Source organism: Setaria viridis, chromosome 9 (assembly GCF_005286985.2).
Source record: "Setaria viridis chromosome 9, Setaria_viridis_v4.0, whole genome shotgun sequence".
In the NCBI taxonomy this organism is placed as follows: Eukaryota; Viridiplantae; Streptophyta; class Magnoliopsida; order Poales; family Poaceae; genus Setaria; species Setaria viridis.
Window position 1 is genome coordinate 2,776,644 of NC_048271.2, and position 19,069 is coordinate 2,795,712.

General features: G+C 52.5%; 4 protein-coding genes across 4 annotated transcripts; 1 reads left to right on the forward strand and 3 right to left on the reverse strand.

Annotated features, from left to right (window-relative positions):
- The first annotated feature begins 378 nt into the window (after window positions 1-378).
- LOC117836286 (putative UDP-rhamnose:rhamnosyltransferase 1) lies at window positions 379-2,208 on the forward strand. The gene has a single exon (XM_034715680.2). It carries the CDS (start codon window positions 554-556, stop codon window positions 2,018-2,020), a length of 1,467 nt encoding a protein of 488 aa, XP_034571571.1. The 5' UTR covers window positions 379-553; the 3' UTR covers window positions 2,021-2,208.
- A 3,263-nt stretch (window positions 2,209-5,471) lies between these two features.
- Window positions 5,472-6,495, reverse strand: LOC117837648 (germin-like protein 3-7). The gene has a single exon (XM_034717378.2). It carries the CDS (start codon window positions 6,323-6,325, stop codon window positions 5,645-5,647), a length of 681 nt encoding a protein of 226 aa, XP_034573269.1. The 5' UTR covers window positions 6,326-6,495; the 3' UTR covers window positions 5,472-5,644.
- Window positions 6,496-6,974: 479 nt separating this feature from the next.
- LOC117837647 (exocyst complex component EXO84B) lies at window positions 6,975-12,423 on the reverse strand. Its single transcript, XM_034717377.2, has 7 exons — window positions 11,908-12,423; window positions 10,403-10,500; window positions 8,917-9,958; window positions 8,228-8,719; window positions 7,945-8,133; window positions 7,518-7,651; window positions 6,975-7,350 (listed from the first exon to the last, which is right to left on the reverse strand). The coding sequence occupies exons 1-7, from the start codon at window positions 12,094-12,096 to the stop codon at window positions 7,188-7,190; spliced, it is 2,307 nt and encodes a 768-aa protein (XP_034573268.1). The 5' UTR covers window positions 12,097-12,423; the 3' UTR covers window positions 6,975-7,187.
- A 731-nt stretch (window positions 12,424-13,154) lies between these two features.
- LOC117837649 (non-specific lipid transfer protein GPI-anchored 14) lies at window positions 13,155-15,820 on the reverse strand. Its single transcript, XM_034717379.2, has 3 exons — window positions 15,325-15,820; window positions 14,634-14,738; window positions 13,155-13,701 (listed from the first exon to the last, which is right to left on the reverse strand). The coding sequence occupies exons 1-3, from the start codon at window positions 15,695-15,697 to the stop codon at window positions 13,577-13,579; spliced, it is 603 nt and encodes a 200-aa protein (XP_034573270.1). The 5' UTR covers window positions 15,698-15,820; the 3' UTR covers window positions 13,155-13,576.
- Window positions 15,821-19,069: the final 3,249 nt, after the last annotated feature.

The window sequence follows — 19,069 nt, forward strand, 5'->3', positions numbered from 1 at the left end:
TAGCTGAGGTTTGGTTTGGTTGCTCTTGCTTATTTTTTGCACCTGTCACATCAAATGTTTAGATACTAATTAGGAGTATTAAACGTAGACTATTTACAAAACCCATTACATAAGTGAAGGCAAACGGTGAGACGAATCTATTAAGCCTAATTAGTTCATGATTTGACAATATGTTGCTACAGTAAACATTTGCTAATGATGGATTAATTAAGCTTAATAGATCCGTCTCGCCGTTTAGCCTCCACTTATGTAATGGGTTTTGTAAATAGTCTACATTTAATACTTCTAATTAATATCTAAACATTCGATGTGACACGTGCTAAAAATAAACAAAATAATCCTGATGCATCATCGTATAAATGCTCTAGAGTTAAAATACTCGGCCACGCGAGAAACGAGATGTCACGCACATACAGTGACACAGCCATATCTGTACGATTGATCTAAAAAAAAAAGCCATATCTGTACGATTTAAACTCCCAACACATGGACATGACTGGAGTCCAATATTCCCAAAGATCTTCTCGCAACAGTACTGCTGGTTGATAGGATCATGACGATGGAAGAAGCAGCCGGCGGTGACAAGCTCAACGTGGTGCTGTTCCCATGGCTGGCGTTCGGACACTTGATCCCGTACCTCGAGCTCGGCAAGCGCCTGGCGGCGAGGGGCCACGCCGTCACGTTCCTCTCCACTCCGAGGAACGTCGCCCGGCTCCCGCCCGTGCCGGCGCACCTGGCGCCCCGAATCCGCCTCGTGGCGCTGCCGGCGCCGATCGTGGAGGGCCTGCCCGAGGGCGCCGAGTCCACGGCCGACGTGCCGCCGGAGAAGAACGAGCTCATCAAGAAGGCGCTCGACGGCCTCGCCGCCCCGTTTGCGGCGTTCCTCGCGGACGCCGTCGCCGGCGGGAGGAGGCCCGATTGGATCGTCATCGACTTCTGCCACAGCTGGGTCCCGGCGATCGCCGACGAGCACGGGGTGCCGTGCGCCGCGTTCCAGATCGTGCCGGGCGCCATGATCGCGTTCTTCGGCACGCGGTCGGTGAATGCCGCGCACCCGCGCACGACGCCGGAGGACTTCACCGCGCCGCCCGAGTGGTGCGCGTCGTTCCCTCCCGGCACCGCCTACCGCCGCCACGAGGCCCGCTGGGTCGCCGACGCGTTCAAGGTCAACGCGTCCGGGGTGTCCGACATGGACCGCCTGTGGGAGATAACGGAGCGCACCCGCTTCACCATCTACCGCAGCGACAACGAGGTCGAGCCTGCCGGCGCTGGTGTGTTCTCCCTCCTGACCGATCTGTACCAAAAGCCGGCCATCCCCGCCGGGATCCTGTTGCAGCCCGATTTCGATGGCCCCAGCAACGACGAGTCCAGATCAGGATCAGCACGTCCCGAGGTCCTTCAATGGCTGGACAAGCAGCCATCCAAGTCTGTCATCTACGTCGCCCTGGGAAGCGAGACGCCGCTGACCGCCGAGAATCTGCACGAGGTCGCGCTGGGCCTTGAACTCGCTGGCGTCCGCTTCCTGTGGGCTTTCCGCAAGCCGACCGGCATCTCCGCACCCGGCACCGACGTCGTCGAGCTGTTGCCCGCCGGGTTCGAGGCCCGGACACGGGGACACGGCCTGGTGTGGACAGGGTGGGTGCCGCAGGTGCGGGTGCTGGCGCACGGCGCGGTGGGCGCGTTCCTGACGCACTGCGGGTGGGGCTCCACCATCGAGGGCCTCGCGTTCGGGCACCCGCTGGTGATGCTGCCGTTCGTCGTCGACCAGGGCCTCATCGCGCGCACCATAGCGGAGCGCGGCGTCGGCGTGGAGGTGGCGAGGGACGACGGCGACGGCTCCTTCGGCAGGGACGACGTCGCGGCGGCGGTGCGGCGCGTCATGGTGGAGGAGGAACGGAAGGTATTTTCAAGCAACGCTACGAAGCTGAAGCAAGTTCTTGGCGATCAGCGACGGCAGGACCAGTACATGGACGAGCTTGTGGGGTACCTTACACGCTACAAGGATAGCAACAGCTATTAATACGGACCTTCCCAAACGCCTGGGACCTTTTCTCCCTAACTCACGACCTCTTTACCCCAGTTTCCGGCTCCGTCCCTCGGCTCCTCCGGCGAGCTCGCCGGAGGCAATGGAGGTGGGCGGTGGGCCGGTCCTCTCTTTTCTATTAGTTATTTTAGGCCTAGCCGGCTGAATAAAGTTTGTTCTCATGAGTGGCGGCGTGTCCATTTTTCAGAATACACGCAGAAAGTCTGCGCATCATTTTATTAAAAAGAAAAATTAGTTGTTCGTTTCAAACTCCACGTAGCCAAGCTCACGCAGTCACGCCAACAGGAAGGCACACAGAAGCGTGCATGAATGAAGGACAAGGCATTTTCGGCCAGAGCAGGCTAGCTCCATCAATGATCCAGAGCTGCACCTCTTGCTCTACGCTCTGCAGTAGGATGGAGGTCCTCCTCTCCTTCGTCCTGGTGGCGGTGGACCCGTTGCCGGCGTGGTTGCCGGCAGTGGTCTCCACCGGTATGTCGAAGTGACAAGTGAGTGGTAGAATAAAAGCTGATTATTCTTGTCCCGGTGCTCGATGCCTCGATGCACGTGTCGACAGCGTGGTGCTGCTCCAACGCGCATCTGCTTCCAATCCGGCCGGTCCTCGTCGGCACCTGCGCTTTGGGCGTCCATGGCGTCCTGGTGGGGTGCGTGCTCGGCAAGAACGACGGCAAGGTTGACGTGGGCTGCGTGGTGCTTCCAGCGTCCGTGTGCTGATTGCGGCTGGTGCTGTTGGCCTCCGCGCCGACGACGGCGGCTTCTGCTTCCTGCGGTGGCTGTTCGAGGTGCCCAAGCATCCTGTCGGCTGTCGCCGGTCGCCGCTGCGGGCTTTGTGCCCGTCCGCCCCGGCTGCGCTGCACATGGGGCCCACCAAGCTCCACAGTCCACACGCATCTCCCCCTGCTGGCTGCTGCTCGGCCGTCGCAGTGAGGAGCTCGGGTGCTTGCGCGTGTCATGAGGTCCTGCATGCAGTCAAAGCTTCGCAGCTCCTCCACGTCTACAAGCAAGGGCCCACATGAAGTCCTAACACTCCATACGATGTTTAGACACGAGATGCTAATAAGGAAGATTAAACATCAGCTAATTACAAAACTAATTGCACAGATGGTGTTTAATTCGCGAGATGAATCTATTAAATCTAATTAGTTCATGATTTGCCAATTAAACTTCATCTGTACAATTGATATTTCTTTCTAGTTTCTAGGTTTAATTAGATTTTTCCTACCCTTCTTGATGCAGCATGCATTCTACAATCTATATAGTCTCAACAAATAGGAGTTGCATATAGAAACAACACAATGGACATGTGAATAATTGTCAAAAAATATATTTCTTACCAATCTGGGAACACATGACTGAATGGATTAGCTTGTGGCAGAGGTCCGTTCCACCACGCTGCACAACGTAGAAAGCATCATCAAGTGACACCAATTTCCATGGAACAGGTACTGCAATCCACACAAAGTTTGAGGTTACCTGGTTGCTGGGCTCCTGGTGGCAGAGCCATTGCGCCACCAGTAGCATGAGGTGGCGTCAAAACACCCATAAGCAATTGCAGATCCTGCGGCGCTTGGTGGCGGCGGCGGAGCTACTTCTCGCTTGGATCAGACGTCCCATCTTGCTGCACAGCTCGTTGATGTGGGGAACGAATTCGTGGCCAGATAAGTGGATTCGGCGATATTTAACTATTTGCTATCCTTACAGATGGCACTTCTCCATTTGTCATCCTTACGAATGCGCTTACATATTTGCCATCCCTCTACAAACGAAGCAACACATTTGCCATTTTCACTGACGTGGCGCGCCAACTCACCCGTGCTAGCGTGGATTGGGATGGAAAAAGACCCAAATGCCCCTGCCTTATCCCTATTAGCTATCCCTTTCCCCTCTCTCTCCAGCACTGACGTGTGGGACCCATGTCTTGGGTCATCTTCAACCTTCTTGCGACCATGAGCTGCTACCCCACAACGGCGCTCACCGGGGGTCGGCCAGCGCTAGCCGGGCCGGTCGCCGCCGCTCATCCCCGTGGCCGATGCCCAAATCCCCCGCGGGGGTCGGCGGGAGGGAGGGCGGGCGGATAGGGGTGGGGTCGGGAGGGGGGGGGATTTGGGCCAGGGCGGCGGTGGCAGGGCGCGGCTCGGCTCGCGGGGCGGCTAGCGGTGGCGCGCAGTTGGCGACGCGGAGGATGTGGGGCCGGGCGAGCAGGAGCTCGGCCATGGCTGGCCATGGAGCGCGCACGAACAGGAGAGAGAAATAGGAGAAAGGTAGGGACGTTTTGGTCTTTTCCCGTCCCGATCCACGCTGGCACGGATGAGTTGGCACGCCATGTCAGCGAAAATGGCAAATGTGTTGCTTCGTTTGCACAGGGATAGCAAATATGTAAGCGTATCCGTAAGGATGGCAAATGGAGAGATGTCATCTATAAGGATGGCAAATAGTTAAATATCTCGTGGATTCGTCGGCTGAGCTCGGGGGGAAAAAGGGAGAGAACTACGTGACAGACGGTGTGAGCCTCTCGGCCATGGAGGATGGTTTCTTGGCGTCGCTCCCGTGCCCGGCGCTCACGAAGAGGAACTACGTGACATGGGCGATCAGGATGAAGGTGTAACTCGAAGCCCACGGTCTCTGGGACGCGATCGACGGCGCAAAGGGGCGAGTCGATCCATCGACGGATCGTCTATTCGTCTGGCCCTCGCGGCCATCCACCGAGGCATCAGCAGCAGGTACACCCTCTTCAAGATCGTCAGGAAGGAGACGGCGAGGGAGGCGTGGCAGGCGCTCAGGACCATGCGCCTGGGCACCGAGCCCGTGATGAGGGCGAGGGCGCCAGGGCGGCGGCCCTGACGCGCGAGCTCGAGGCGGTGAGGATGAAGGATCCGGAGTCCGTCGACGACTTCGTGTCGCGCGTCACGGCGCTTGTCTTCAACATCCGCGCGCACGGCGGCGAGGTGGAGGAGGGCTACGTCGTCAGGAAGCTCCTCCAGGCCGCGTCCCCCAAGTTCTCCCAGATTACCCTCACCATTGTGGTGCTCTGCGACTTGGAGTCGATGACCGTCGAAGACCTCGTCGGCCGGCTCAAAGCGTACGAGATGAGGCTGCGAGACCGCGGCTTGATGACCCATGCTGAGTGGGAGGCTGAGATGAAGAGGGGAGGTGAGGAAGGTTGCGGCGGAGGTGGCTTCAAAGGGCGCGGTGGAAGAGGGCGCCGTGGCCATGGAAATGGCTCTGGAGACGGGAAGCGCAGCAACGACCGCCCAGGCAAGAAAGACCGGAAGTTCGACAAGTCCAAGGTTCGCTGTTACAACTGCCGAGACTGTGGTCACTTCGCCTCGGAGTGCCGGAAGCCAAAGAAGTAGGAATGATTCAGTCGAGCTGAAAATAAAATTTTCTTTCCATAATGTATTCGTATTTGTCTTGGACTCTTGGTCACTTGGTGAGTAATTCGTGTATGAACTTTATTTATCATCATCATCGATCCAAATATATCAAATTAAAGTATCAAATGCGAAACAACGTCATATATGTACTCAAAAACAAAATTTGTATGGGACAAAACTAGTGAGCAGCTTCAGCCATGTATCTGGCGACACCATGGCCTGGCGACTATCCTTTCCGGAACTTGGACTTGAGGAGCTTGATGATCTCGGCGTCCACCTGGAAGCTCTTGGCCAGGACGGCGTCGGGTACCTCCGGCTCGGCCCCGAACAGGGACTGCGCGGCGAGCACAACCCCCGGCAGCTGGCTGTTGAACACCGTCATGGCGCGCGCGGCGGCGGCGCCGACGTTGTACTGGAAGTGCATCATCCCTCGCGGGATCACGAAGCTCTCCCCGGCCCGCACCACCTTGGAGTAGAACCTGCCATCCGTGCTGACGAACCCGACGAGCATCTCCCCTTCCTCGACGTGCACGAGCTCGGCGGCGCGCGGGTGGGTGTGCAGCGGGTTGACGCCGCCGGGGGCGAGGTCCACGCGGTTGAGGGACAGGCCGAGCGTGTTGAGCCCCGGGAACGCCTCCACGTTGCCCGGCGTCACGCCGGCCCCTGCCGGGTTGTCCGTGCTCGCGGCGCGTGCGTGCGCCGCGAAGAAGAAGTCATCGGAGACCACCGTGGAGGCCGGCTTGCACGGGAGGCCCGGGAACGCCAGGGACGCCGTGGCGTCGCTACCCCGCTGCGCCGCGACGCAGAAGTCCTGGACCGGCTCCGGGTCGGCGAGGCAGGTGGCGGCGAGCGTCGCCGCCGACAGCAGGAGGAGGAGCAGCGATGCCGACGATGACGGCTTCGACATGGCTCCCGAACACACTGTTCGTGCTTGGTGGCGATGAACTAATGATGATGTGTGGATCGCCGCTGAGATTGGCGTTTCGGAGCTATGCTGCTCCGGGTATATAACGACGGAAGTGTGGCGCGCGGAGAGAGGACAAATGTCAAAGGAGTTGAAGGGTTCAAAAGGTGGGGTGAAGTCTTGGTGACTCGTGAGGGAGACGTCCATGCCATTCCGCAAGTCGTGCGCGATATTTCCATGCACTGTCATGATCTCCCAATTGTCAAGTTGCGGTTGGTGTGTTGGTGATGGTCAAGATGGAAAAATCCGTTTTGTTGGCAGTGCTTTCAGATTCTAGTGTACAGTGGCAACGAGTCGGTTGCTCCTGCCCGTCGGATTGCGACCCAAGCGCTCCATGATGGCTGGGGATTGGCAATCATCGCCAGCGATGACGGACGGAGCACGGTTTGACGTGCAAGTTCTGTGGCTTGGTGGAGACCCGGTCAGGCATGACTGAGAGAGGTTTCGTTGTCCAATCCAATGGCGTGTGAGGCATGCATGACGGGCATGAGAGGTGTTTCATTCTCCTCACAATGGCAGCAGGTGAACCGAACCCAAGGCGCGTGGTTTGAGCGCGTGATAACTAGTACAAGTCGGCACCCACCGCAGCAGCTTTGAAACAATGGTTCAAGGATTTTCCATTCCTATAGGTAGACAACCCACTCATATTCATATACATATATATACCGGCACAAACATATCCAGGCAAAGCTAGGGTCCCTAGCCTAGGGAGTGCAGATGAGAAAAAAATATATACTACAAATTAAAGGAACGAATACACTACAGTATTTGTACAAGGACCTGCATCTCTAACCTGCACTGCACACTAGGAGCTGCCATGAGATTTAACCGACGACACGGACTGTGCAGACACGGAGGCCGTCGGGCTGTTCACCTCCCTCTCCCCATTGGCAACTCGTGGCTTCCCGCTGATCCTACTGATACTCTCCTGGGCAACGTCGATGAACCAGTCGTCGCTTGGAAGGACCCTGCAGACAGTAAGTGAGCACGTTAGCTTCAGTTTGAACTTTGAAGGGTACCCTGCCCTCGCAAGCAGGTAGTATGTGTCTTTTGCAATGCAACGCTGTGCTCGCTCAAGAATTTATTGAGCACAAGAAGGATGAATTGAAACGAGATCAATTGGTGAAAGAATTACCTATCAGGGTCCATCCCAGTAGCAGAAAATGCTGCCATCGCCCTATCAATGATGTTCAGTATGACTTGATGCACATGCCGAGACAAGAAACGCCCTTGCCCAAAAAGGATGACAAATTGCATGTCCAGATAGAACTGAAAAGGAAGGTGGAAATATGAATTGCCATTGGTGGTATATAAGATGTAAAAGGGGGCCTCTGCAATCGCGCAAAGGCCTGGGAGGCATTCAGTGGCGTAGCCGGGGGGGGGGGGGGGGGGGGGGGCGAATTCCATTGAAAACTTCAAATTTTGAAATGTTTTGAAAAATTTAACACTAGTGGCCCCCCTAACAAGAGAAATTTCACTTTCTAGCTCCGCCACTGGAGGCATTACAACCTCCTTAACTGGAGGGAAAGAATAACACAATATAAGAAGTTAAAGGAGCTAACCTGCTGAAGTCCAAGTGGACCCAAAGCCCTTGGTCCCTCTTCGATCTCTTCCCAGAAGCTCTGGTCTTCCGAGAGCCAAAGCATGACTGTCTCTGTAAGTCGCATCATAAGCAATGTAGAAAACCTTTCCCTACCGATAAACATGTCTGCCGCAATGCCTGCCATCTTATTTAATTTCCCATATAATTCCTGCAATGAAGTGCGGATGAGATGATGCAGAAGACGAGAGCGAAAAATCAATTTCCATGACCTGCCATCATGCCAAAAAAAAACATGGAAATACCTGGAAAATCAGAGACGGAGCCCATTCTGGATCTTCAACAGTATTATCCATATTTATGTACATTTCTGCGCTCAGATGGGTGTCACCATCGTCAGTGAATATAAGATCTAGAGCATGTTGTCTGCAGAAACTATCTCTAAGTTTGTCTACTGTGCGGTGCAGTTTCCTTTTCCACTCTCGTTGTTCTGCCGCACGATTTTGTCTGTCAGGACCTCTGGCTGGGTTCATAGAGTACAGCTTCATAGCTGCTCTCGGTAGCAACTCTTCAGCTAGTAAAGATGCATTAGCTAACAATGCTAACTGCTGATCCTCCATCTCTGCCATTCTAACAATCTTATTCCCTAAACCTTCCAAATTAACTTCATCATCCACAGACCCTGGTAGAGCACTTATGAGCAAGTTTACATACGAGTCGAATATTTTCAGAAGCCCATCCATCGCGGAACCACCTAGCTGTAAGCTAACCAGTGGTCCAACATCCTCAAAGAAATCCTGCATGCCAAAGTTCCATTGAAAATACAATAAGTGAATGCATGTCTTGTCTCTCAAAGTAAAATGGAAATAAACTATAAATGTTGCATATAAAAGGGTACAAAAGCAAATTAATAACACATCACATAATAACAAAGGGACCGCAATTACAACTGCTGGAAACATTTCGTTTCATCTTCTAAAGGAATGAACATTACCTGAACCATTGAATTGAAACGGTGAGCACTGCTTGAGAGCTTTGGCTGGAGTGCCAGATTACCAGCAGATGATCTAGCAAATGGACGTATACCAGTTGGAGGATAGGTGAGTACCCAGTCATCAGCTGCAGCTAAAGCAGCAGTACTCTCTTCAATTCTCCTCAAATTGGAGTCCAATGCTTGCTCAACAGAGGGTCTGAATTGCTTCATCAGAACTGCTGAAAGTGATAGACCACGACCTTCCAGCAACTCTGAATAACCGAGTGCTATCTTCACACATTCCGCAGCAGCTCTTAAGCCCCCACCAGCTGCACAAGAGGCTAAAGCATGCCTCTTTACAAGCAGCGAAAGTGACATTGCCTGCTTAGTAGCCCAAGTAACCAGTTCAGACATGTATGCTGGTTCATCACCAAAGACCTCGGCAGAGTCGCTAAGAGCCTGAGCTATAACACGAAAAACTAGCTGTGCAAGAGAAGCAGTGTATGCCCCACCATATGATGTGCTAGATGGTTGTATTGTTTGCATGTTTAACTGAAGCCTTTGGTTGTGTGCACTGAGTAACAAACTATGAGCACGAGGTCCATCACCAAGTCTCTTGAGGGCAGAAGCTGCAGCGCGAAGCTCAACACCACAAGTAGAAGACTGGCAAGCAGCTTCAGCTAGCTGATCAGCCAATTTCTGACGATTTTCAGATATAGCCCTCTTTAAAGCCAGAATATCAGCAGTAGTTAGAGTCCCCTTCTGTTTTGCATCAGCAGCAATTTGTTCTGCTTCATCCAGGGCATCCAGTGCTTCATCCACTCTTCTTTCGGCCAGCAAAACATCAAGCATGTCAGGGAAATCTGTAGACCATTTCCATATTTCTGATGGTTCCTGATCTTCAACAGTGGATATGTCTTCCTCAGCAGAACCTTCATGCCCTGTACTCAACGAATCTATCTGAACTCCTTCGGATAGACCATGAATTAAAGCTGACTGTGTACTTAGCAAATTTCTAACAGATAACAGCTCCCCTTCAAGGTCTGATAGCTCCTTTGATGTTCTGTACCAGGAGACTAGGTTCAGAAATGCATTCAAAATTCACGAATCGGACATAGGAGAAAATAGCAATTATGTGAAAAACATGGTCGGTTGGTAGCTTATGTTAAATATATAACTATAATTTTGCACGCACCAAATTTGATATTTCCTAAAGGAAACAATTTCTGGTTGTGGAGATAAAAGGAAAATTAGTTGATGGCCTTTTATTATTAATTATTTGCAGGAGCATGGTACTTAACAGATACTAACGCAAATCAGTGAGAAACGGTATCAATGGAAAAGCGGGAACATCCATGTTCCGAAGGTGGTAAGCAATAAATGGGCAGCAGAGAGCTTGTAGTATCATATATAAAAGTGTCATTCAGAACAGTTCTAAGCAATTTATTGGAAACTCCCACCAATATAAAATTTCATTGAGGTTAAAATTAAGCTTTTGTTTCCACACCTGATGAACGCAGCATAATTTGCATAAACACTTCTGCGCATCTCTTCAGCAGAAGCCTTCTTAAGATCTTGCAAATAAGAACACAGGTGCCTTATTTCCTGTCATAGATTTAGAATATCAGCACTGTTTCACTTCTCCAAGAATTTTGAAGATTTTTATCATAATGGTACTTCCACCAAATATGCTTCGAAGATACAAAGCAGAGAGAAAACACCAGCATTCAAACGAGTGAGCCTGCATAGACTGTACAATGACCAGAGTAAGGATATCCAAAGTTCAAATATACTGCCAGCCTAGTTTAGTATAACACGGCCTATGTAGGGAACCATGCGTACATTACTCCTAAACCAAAGTAAGGATGCACGCTAGGCATGTAAAGCTCCAGCAAAAACGCGTAGGGTAGCAGTTGAATTTCTAATGGGGATAAGAACCAGTATGAATTACTATAGATGGTTGTGCAAGTTTTCAGGAAATGCTGAAAACTTACCCAGGAAACGGAATGCTACAGCAGCGTGTTCAATTAAAAGCATGATGTTTCCAAATTCAAGATTGTTCATGGAACTAGTGATAGTTGATCATGCTTAATGCTAAAATGCAATACAGACGAATCAGAGTTTTTCTGAAAACAAAAATGCCTCTTCTTTCCATGGCTTAGTGATAAATTGAAATAGATCCCCTACATCCAAATGAATCAGTTGAACTTAGGATGCAAATATCTACTTATTCAATGTTTCATAGCCACATAAGGACTATCCAAATGTACACAGCAAAGGAAAGTTTTTTTTTTCAGAAACCTTCACAGTTCCCACAGTAACATTTTAATAACCAAGGGCAACAGCACCCCAGCTACTAGTGATCGACTTCTCTTCCGGTTGTCAAAGTTTTATGAGTCTTAAGTCCAGTTCTGTAACTTCAGCTTGAGTGTGCGCCAATCCGGCCCACGCTGTAAAACTCTAGTTTTCTTAGTACAAAGAACACAGCTCTCCTGCATATTCTAAAAAAAAAATAACCAAGGGCAACAGCAGCGCTCTGACTAGGACTATGCAACTCTTAGAATGCACAATCTAGGATTCTAGTAAAAAATAACCAAGGGCAACAGCAGCACTCTGACTAGGACTATGTAACTCTCAGAATGCACAGCAAAAGTAGCGTCTGTACGCAGTAGTACGCACTCTGCTCGAGTGCTCTGCTTCCTCCATGCTCCAGCAAAAGGTGCCATACCAAAATTCTGTCATGCAAACTTATTCTGACGCATTTAGTCTCCGCGGTGCAGTAGTAATTTTGTTAAAATTCGCATAGATTTAACCAGAGCGTATCATCCTCACACTAGCAAAAAAATTCTCTATAATTCAACCGTAATCACGCCCAATTCGCACTTCTCTCCGAATTCCGAAACGCGTAGAGAACCACCGAAACACGTAACCCTCGCGCTTGCGAGCGAGCAAGACGCCACCCTTCCACAACCACCACTCGAGGCGAATTTCGGGCAGGATGAAATTCCTCACCTTCTCGTCCATGCTGCGGCACTTGGACTGCACGTAGGCGTCAGGGTCGAAGTTGTCGGTCTTGAATATCTTGAGCTTGTCCGCCAGCTGCACGCCGCCATCGCCGCCTCCCGAGCCGGCCGCCGCGTTCACCGGGAACACGCCGGAGTGGCCGGAGGGCCGCGACCTCGACGACTTGGCGGACGCCATCCGCCGAGAGAAACCCTACTCCCAGGGTCCCAGGGCTTAGCCTTGCTCCCCTCCCCTCCCCCTTCTGGGAGATCCAGAAGCTTCTAGAAGTGGATTCCTCGCTCGGCTGGGGGCTTCAGCTCGGGCTCTCCACCATTACCGTGTCTCGATTGGCGTGTGCGGAGAATTTCAAGAGGGAAGGAATGGAGACTCGTGTTGGACGGTTGCCAAAGGTGGAAAGGTAGCCTCAGGCAGTTAACTCTTAGCTGTTCCTCAAATGATTTTGGGATGTTTTATTGTTTTATTCCAGGAGGAAAGGGATAAAGCGAGAGGAACCGAATTTGGAGCGTATTGATGAATTTCGCTGAAACTTACATTTGACAATTGAAATTTTGTATGGATTCAAAGGAGAAATATCTGCGCTCGTCTCAGAGCACGGATGACGGAGACAGGGGCGGAGCCGGGATATGCTCGAAGGGGTGCTCATACTCTTAAGTTTAAGCTAACCTCATGTTTTTTATGCAAATTTGAAGACTAAAAGACTAATAGTACATGCATGTGCATGACCTGCGGGGGTGCTGCAGCACCCCCTGATCCGCCCCTGGATCGGAGACATGTTGACACGGCTTGGTTTAGTCAATTTAGACAAGTAGCTGTAAAAAGGTTTTCAAGACAATTTTTCTAGCTCCTTCTGGTGGCCATCCGTCTCTTCTTCTTTTCCTTCATTGCCATGTCTTTTATTATAAAAAAAATTCCAGCAATTACTCTTAAAAATGTTCATGTCATTGTTGTGTATTTATTTTGTTGCAACAATGTGTGAGAATCAGATTGCCATTGCGATCATCTCCTTTTGAAATCTGTCTCATTACTTTGTGTTGGAGACTTGGAGGATCAAACAGTTATATAGCTTATTAATTTGTCTCGCTCCTGACAATAAGTACGGGTACGAATTATGCAAGTGATGGAGGAAAGAGTGATGTTGCTGGTTTATTACCCTGAACCGCCTCATGCGAATTAAGGGGGGAAATCGATTTTCTTTAAGAACCAAAACCCGTGGCCTTGTTAAGTAGAGCACCAAATGACAAATTTGAAGTTTTTTTTAGCATAAGCAATCCATGTGTAATTTCTTCTACACACCCTAAATATTGCTTGTACACAATATGACTCGAAACCTTGAAACTAGAAGATAAGCAAAAAGTTGAAAAACCAAACTCGCAACATGCCAGTCGATCAGATTCAGACAGACAGCTCGACAGTCTCTGCCCACCACATTTAAAATTCCAGGCTGGAAGGCAACAGTCCCAACAGCCCGGGAGTACGAGCTGAGTCGCTGGTGCACAGTCAGCACAACTCGACATCTCACACAAAACTAGTAGAAATAAAAAAAAAAGAGTGCGCGTGTCTTTTGCTGTTCAATTGTTCATCTCTTTATCCCTCTGTCTTCTTCTACTCCGATCGGCGTATAGTATCTCCCCTGCCGGGTATGAATGCGCCGCGTCCATCACGCGAGGACAGAGACGAAGGCGAGCAGCGCCGACGCGAGGTAGACGATGACCGCGCTGGGCTGGCTCCCGGCGCCGGCCCCGCCCGTCGGCGACGAGCTCGCGCTCTTCCCACCCGCGGCACCTGCAACAAATACAACAGAGGCATAATTGAGCATGTGAAGAAAGGGCGCATGATTCTACAGTTTCCGTGCATCCATGCAAAATCGTGTACGTACTTCACATCATCTTGCAAAAACTTTCTAGCACAAACTGCATGAATTTCACAGAAAAACAGTCTAATTACCACATGGATTTAGAAAACAAAAAATTGCGGTTGCAAATGAGGCCTGAAAGTTAGGGCAGTATGCAGTCGCGGCGTCAATTCTGAACATGGCTTTCAGTTCAGTACACACTCTTGTTTTGGTTGTCCTCCTCTCGTCCGCACTTCATTTCCTGAGGGCAGACATGTCTGTACGTCTGCACGACCGTTGGTTGGCCACGTACGTATGTTCCCAGCTGCGTGTACACGCGTACGGTACGGTTGGGGTGGTGGCGAGGCATTCAACTCTCGTGTCACCTCAGGCTTGATTGCAAGCGATTGGTTGCGGCGTTTCCTGTAGCTTTCTGGGCGTAACACCGCGGCATGGCACGGCGGGAGGGATAAGCGTGGGGCCTAGGCAAGTCGGCACGTCCCCATCGGAAGTTGGTAACCCCCGCTACGGAATACGTACACGGGAACAGAAAGCTGAGAAAGTTCTCGGTCAGGGGTCAGGACCATGCATAGGGGTTCAAGGGCAATGCCAGGACAAAGGCCATGGGCCTTGCGCCCTTGCCTGCAGGCTGCAAGATGCAACTGGACGAAGCAGGGTGCCAACTGCAACTGATGAACTGAAAGAATATGCGATCTGGTGCTCATGTGCTCTTAATTCTCATGTGATTTTGTCATGATCTGATCAGTTGTGTTGCTACTAGGAGAGAATTTCTTTTAACTCTGTCGCTGCGCATCTTAATTTGTACAACCAGGGAAAAGAAAGGAAGAAAGAAATGCATTGAGAAGGCGCAGTTTTAACGTACCGGTGGCAGCGGCCGTCTGGGTGGTGCCGTTCTGGGACTCGTGCTTCTTCGCGTACTCCTTGAAGATCTCCGCCTCGGGGGCGTCGGACGACATCCCCAGAATCTCTGCAGGAAGGGTGCCATCCAAACATGAATAAAGCAATCAAACGAGGACATGAAGTTTTCAAATTCAAAACTGTGGTCGGGTTTAATTTCAGCAGTTTCTCGACGCCCACTGTCTCTCTGAATTTTTTCCCACGGCTAGTCCTGAACTTTCTGATATGGCAGGCAAGTCGGTTGTCAAAGCTAGGAGCAGCTTGGAATTGCTACTGTAGTACTTGCACGGGCTGTTCTAAGTTGTAAAGGTTGCACTGTGTGGCAAGTTGTAAGCACCGGTCGGTTGAAGATCAACTGTGTTGTACGTGCTGTGTGCACGGACAACACCTACTTTGGTGGCCGGTGCGCATATGTAACTGGTCCAGCGCATCAAAATCCCCTGCAGCTGCAGGTGCATCAGCACTAATGCTGTTGGCCCCTGGTAGCGCCGGCAGGACCAAGAAGCAGCGTACGGTGTAGGACGTCCTGCTCCTGCACGGCTAGTTTAGTTTGGACGCTTGTGCCGCCGGTGCAAGGCGGCCCAGGGGCTCACTAGAGTCTAGAGCTACTCCTGGGGACTGGACTACTGGAGATCGAGGTGTGGAACGTTACGTACTGGGGCAGTCGGAGAAGGTGGCGGGGTAGTTGCAGATGTCTGGCAGGTCCATGGCGCGGGTGACGTTGATCTTGAATCCCAGCGCCGGCTCGTCGCGGTCCTTGACCAGCACGCACATGCACTTCTTGCTGGCGGACACCACCTGCTTGAGCCCCGCGCAGCAGTCGGGCGTCGGCGCCCGCGCCGTCGCCTTGTCCTGCACGAACGTCAGGCACGTCGCCAGGCCCATCAGCTGGTTCGCGCACTCCGCGCGGTCCGCCGCGAAGTCACCCCTCGCCACGCCCGCCAGCACCATCGTCATCACCACCATCACCGCCACCGCCGCCGCCGGAGACGACGACGAGCCCCTACCGCCGCCGTGCGCGAAGGCCATGGTGCCCGGCACGTTTGTGGAGGCGCACGTGTGTGCTTGTGTGCGAGAGAGCTAGCTAGGTAGCTAGAGAGGAAACGAGAGGATCGGAAGAAGTGGCAGGTGGTGATACGGCATGGGTGTGTGCTTGGGACAGGATATATAGGCATCGCGGCCGCGAGGTCAGCAAGCTAGAGCTCGCGATGCCTATGGGTTGGTTGGTTCGCTAATCGCTAGTGGGGGCGCGCGCGCGCGCTATCCGGTAGGATAATAGAACCCCACCACAGCGCAGAACGGTAGAGAGCCAGCCAGCGGCGTGGCGGAGTGAGACGACGGCGACCGATGCTGTTATTGATTGATTGATAGGGTGGCCCGTGTGCTCGCTCGCGATTGATGAAGGTTGGTTGGGAGATCGCGTTGCGTGCGTGCGTGCGCAGTTCGTTGAATGAACGGGGATCGCCGGATGGGGCGGCACACATTGCAACGTGACTGGCTGACCGCAAGTCGTCAACTGGAGGCGCACGTACTATACTGCAGCAGCGTGCCTGGAGCTGGGATGGACCGGGTGATCGGAGGCGTGCCGCGTACTCCAGTCCCGGCCTGTTAACTGCGTCCGGCCGGTATCCCAGAACGTAGTACCGGAGCAGTAACCAGTGTCCTCGCCGTCGCGGTGCATGGCCTCGTACAACGCACACACGCACGGTTTGAAAGCTGTGGCTCCGCCGCTTTTGGTGGACACTGTGTGATGGAGCGGTTCTGTGTCGGGTTGCTGGTCATGGACGACCGATCATTAATCTTGATCTAAGCTAGTTTTACGAGTTGAGTGTCAATCACTATGCTTCATTTGTTACGGTGTTCACGCATGGAACCTGGACACCGTAGCGAAAGGCCATGGCCATGCATCCAGTCTTGTTAACTGTTTCCATGTCCGAGGCGCTGCACACGGCCGCACAGTAGTACTGCAGGCTCCTCGCCGTGGCTGGCAGCTTCGCATCTGTAGCTGCTGGTGCACACTGTGTTCGAGTGGTACCGTGTCGGATTGCAGCTGGTCGTGGACGACCCATCATTAACTTTGATCTAGTTTTACGACTTGATTACACCAATAACTATACCTGCCTATTGATGGCGTCTCCATCCGCCGCCCACCCGTCCGTCCGGCTAGGATTGATGGGCAGCTCGCAGTCGCAGCTGCTCCTCCTAAATTCCAGGACGACCCGGAAGAGCGTCTGCGTATCGTGCAACTCGTGACGGATATGATCGAGCACGACCGCACGAGCAGGGAGCAGTACAGCGTACTGGTAGCTTGCTATAGGCTATAGCTCGCCATCCCGTCCATGGCAGTTGTCGTGTCTTTCCTTGAGTCAATCGTCATCCCATGGCGATTGGGTGAGTCCCGGTTGAACTTTCGTTGAACGCTGTGCACTGGTCGATCGAGCACATGTTCCGCTGTCGCTTCTCCGGTTGCTTTGAGAACGCTCCGGTAGACAACAACGTCGCTCATAAATGACGGTGCAATTGCTGATCGATCTTGACACGTTCTTCATGAGCCTAGCTAGCTCTACACCATCATCTGCACAATGTTATGATCGACAGGCGGAAACTTGAATAATGCGTTGGAAGCCTCGCAACCACACGTACCTGCAGGCGCTGATGATGATGATGAGTACATGTCGTGAGAGAAAAGTGGTTACACGCTGTTTTCAACACACGCAACTTGTAAACATTCGAATGGGGTTCTCTTGACAGCCTCCCGACGTCGATGTTGCCAGAGTTGCTGTACAGCGATATGCACCATCGGATCAATCTAAGCATTCTCATTTTTTAAGTCGTAGCCGCCATTCAATCATCAGTAACTACTAATTGAACATGCTTAAATATTTCGGTTATGCAGCTCGATCAATCGAGCGTTCCAAAGTTCGGATCTCTCTTTCTGATCGAGCAAGAGCATAACGAGCAGTAGTCGTAGAGGTACAGATAATAAATGCATGTAGCAGTCAGTGAACCACTCTCCCGCCGTTCATGTGTAAATAAACTTGAGACGCAACTACCAAAGTGGTTGCACGGCCCAATCAAACGAGAGTACGAGACGCCCTCGCTAGACCTCAAGTCGCTACTAGCAAAGAAAAAAGAGAGATAGAGAGGATACAACTACGGGAGCTTCAGTGAATGTGCAGCGGCACTGAATGTGCAACTGCACTGAAAGCGAGAACGCGAGCATGGGCAGGAGGACGAGACAGGATCACGAGGAGATCGCCGCTGCCGCCTGAACCCTCAAGGCACTCGCCACGGTTTCGTCCTTGCTCCAACGCCCATGAGAACGAGGACGGCCGTTACCACTTGACCCAGTTTTTTTAGGCGGCAACGGTGAGAGGAGATCGCCCACCTGAACTCAAACTGATTTGGGCATAAAGCCCGCGCTTTTACAACGCCAGCTCGGGGCGTCAGAGGTGTGTGTGGGTGGGGTGGGGTGGGGAATGTTTGCACACAAGGCCGGATTACAGAGGGAGAGCAGAGCACCAGTATTCAATCGGAGAGAGATCCAGGCGGCGGCGGGCTCTGACAGTCCAGAGCCAAGCGTGGCTGATCGTCGCCGCCACCAGGGCAACATGGTCTTGGCTGATCCCATCGAAGATCATACGGTTGCGACTCTTCCAGATGACCCAGAGGAGCAGAAGGGTGGCTGTGAGGCGGAGGTCGCCGGGTGGAAGCGGAATGGCGTCAAGCAACTCGTGCAGCCCTCGCGGAGGTTTTCCAGGGCAGACGCCGGCCCAGAAGGCGGCAACCTTTGCAGTTAAGCCCCTGCAGTTGCAATCTTTGCATTCGCGTGGACCCATCCATGAAGAATTGCAGATGCAGTTGCAACTTTTTTCACGACGAAAATCCTCCCGTCCCGTGCACTGAAATTCTGCCCGAGCAGAGGGCCGGGAACACTGGCGTCCGAGTGGCCAACGGCCAACCAAGACACCCACCACCGCGATCAGCGCGATGCGCTTGTGGCCGGAGCTGCTTCCACGCAGGCGCCATCGCCGCGCAGGCGGGCGGCAGACGGCAGGGGATGACAGGTATGTTCGGCTGGACTTATAAGCTGGTTGAAAAGATGAAACGGCTGATTTGTTGTGAGAGAAAAATACTATTTAGTGGCTGATAAGCCGGCTGATAAACTGAAGCAAACAGAGCAGACGATGATAGGAGGCGCGGAGCCGTGCCGTGTCGCTGTAGCGGCGGTTCGCAGTTGGCGCGCGAGGCGCCGCGCTGTTTGCGGCGTGCCTCGTGCGAGCCGTGCTGGATTAGTGTCTGGCGCCGCGAGATGTTTAGTGTTTATGCTTGTGCCTTGTGGGCCGGTGAGCGCCTTCACGTCAGACGAAGCCGGCGGGTACGTGTTCTTTTCTCCTTCAC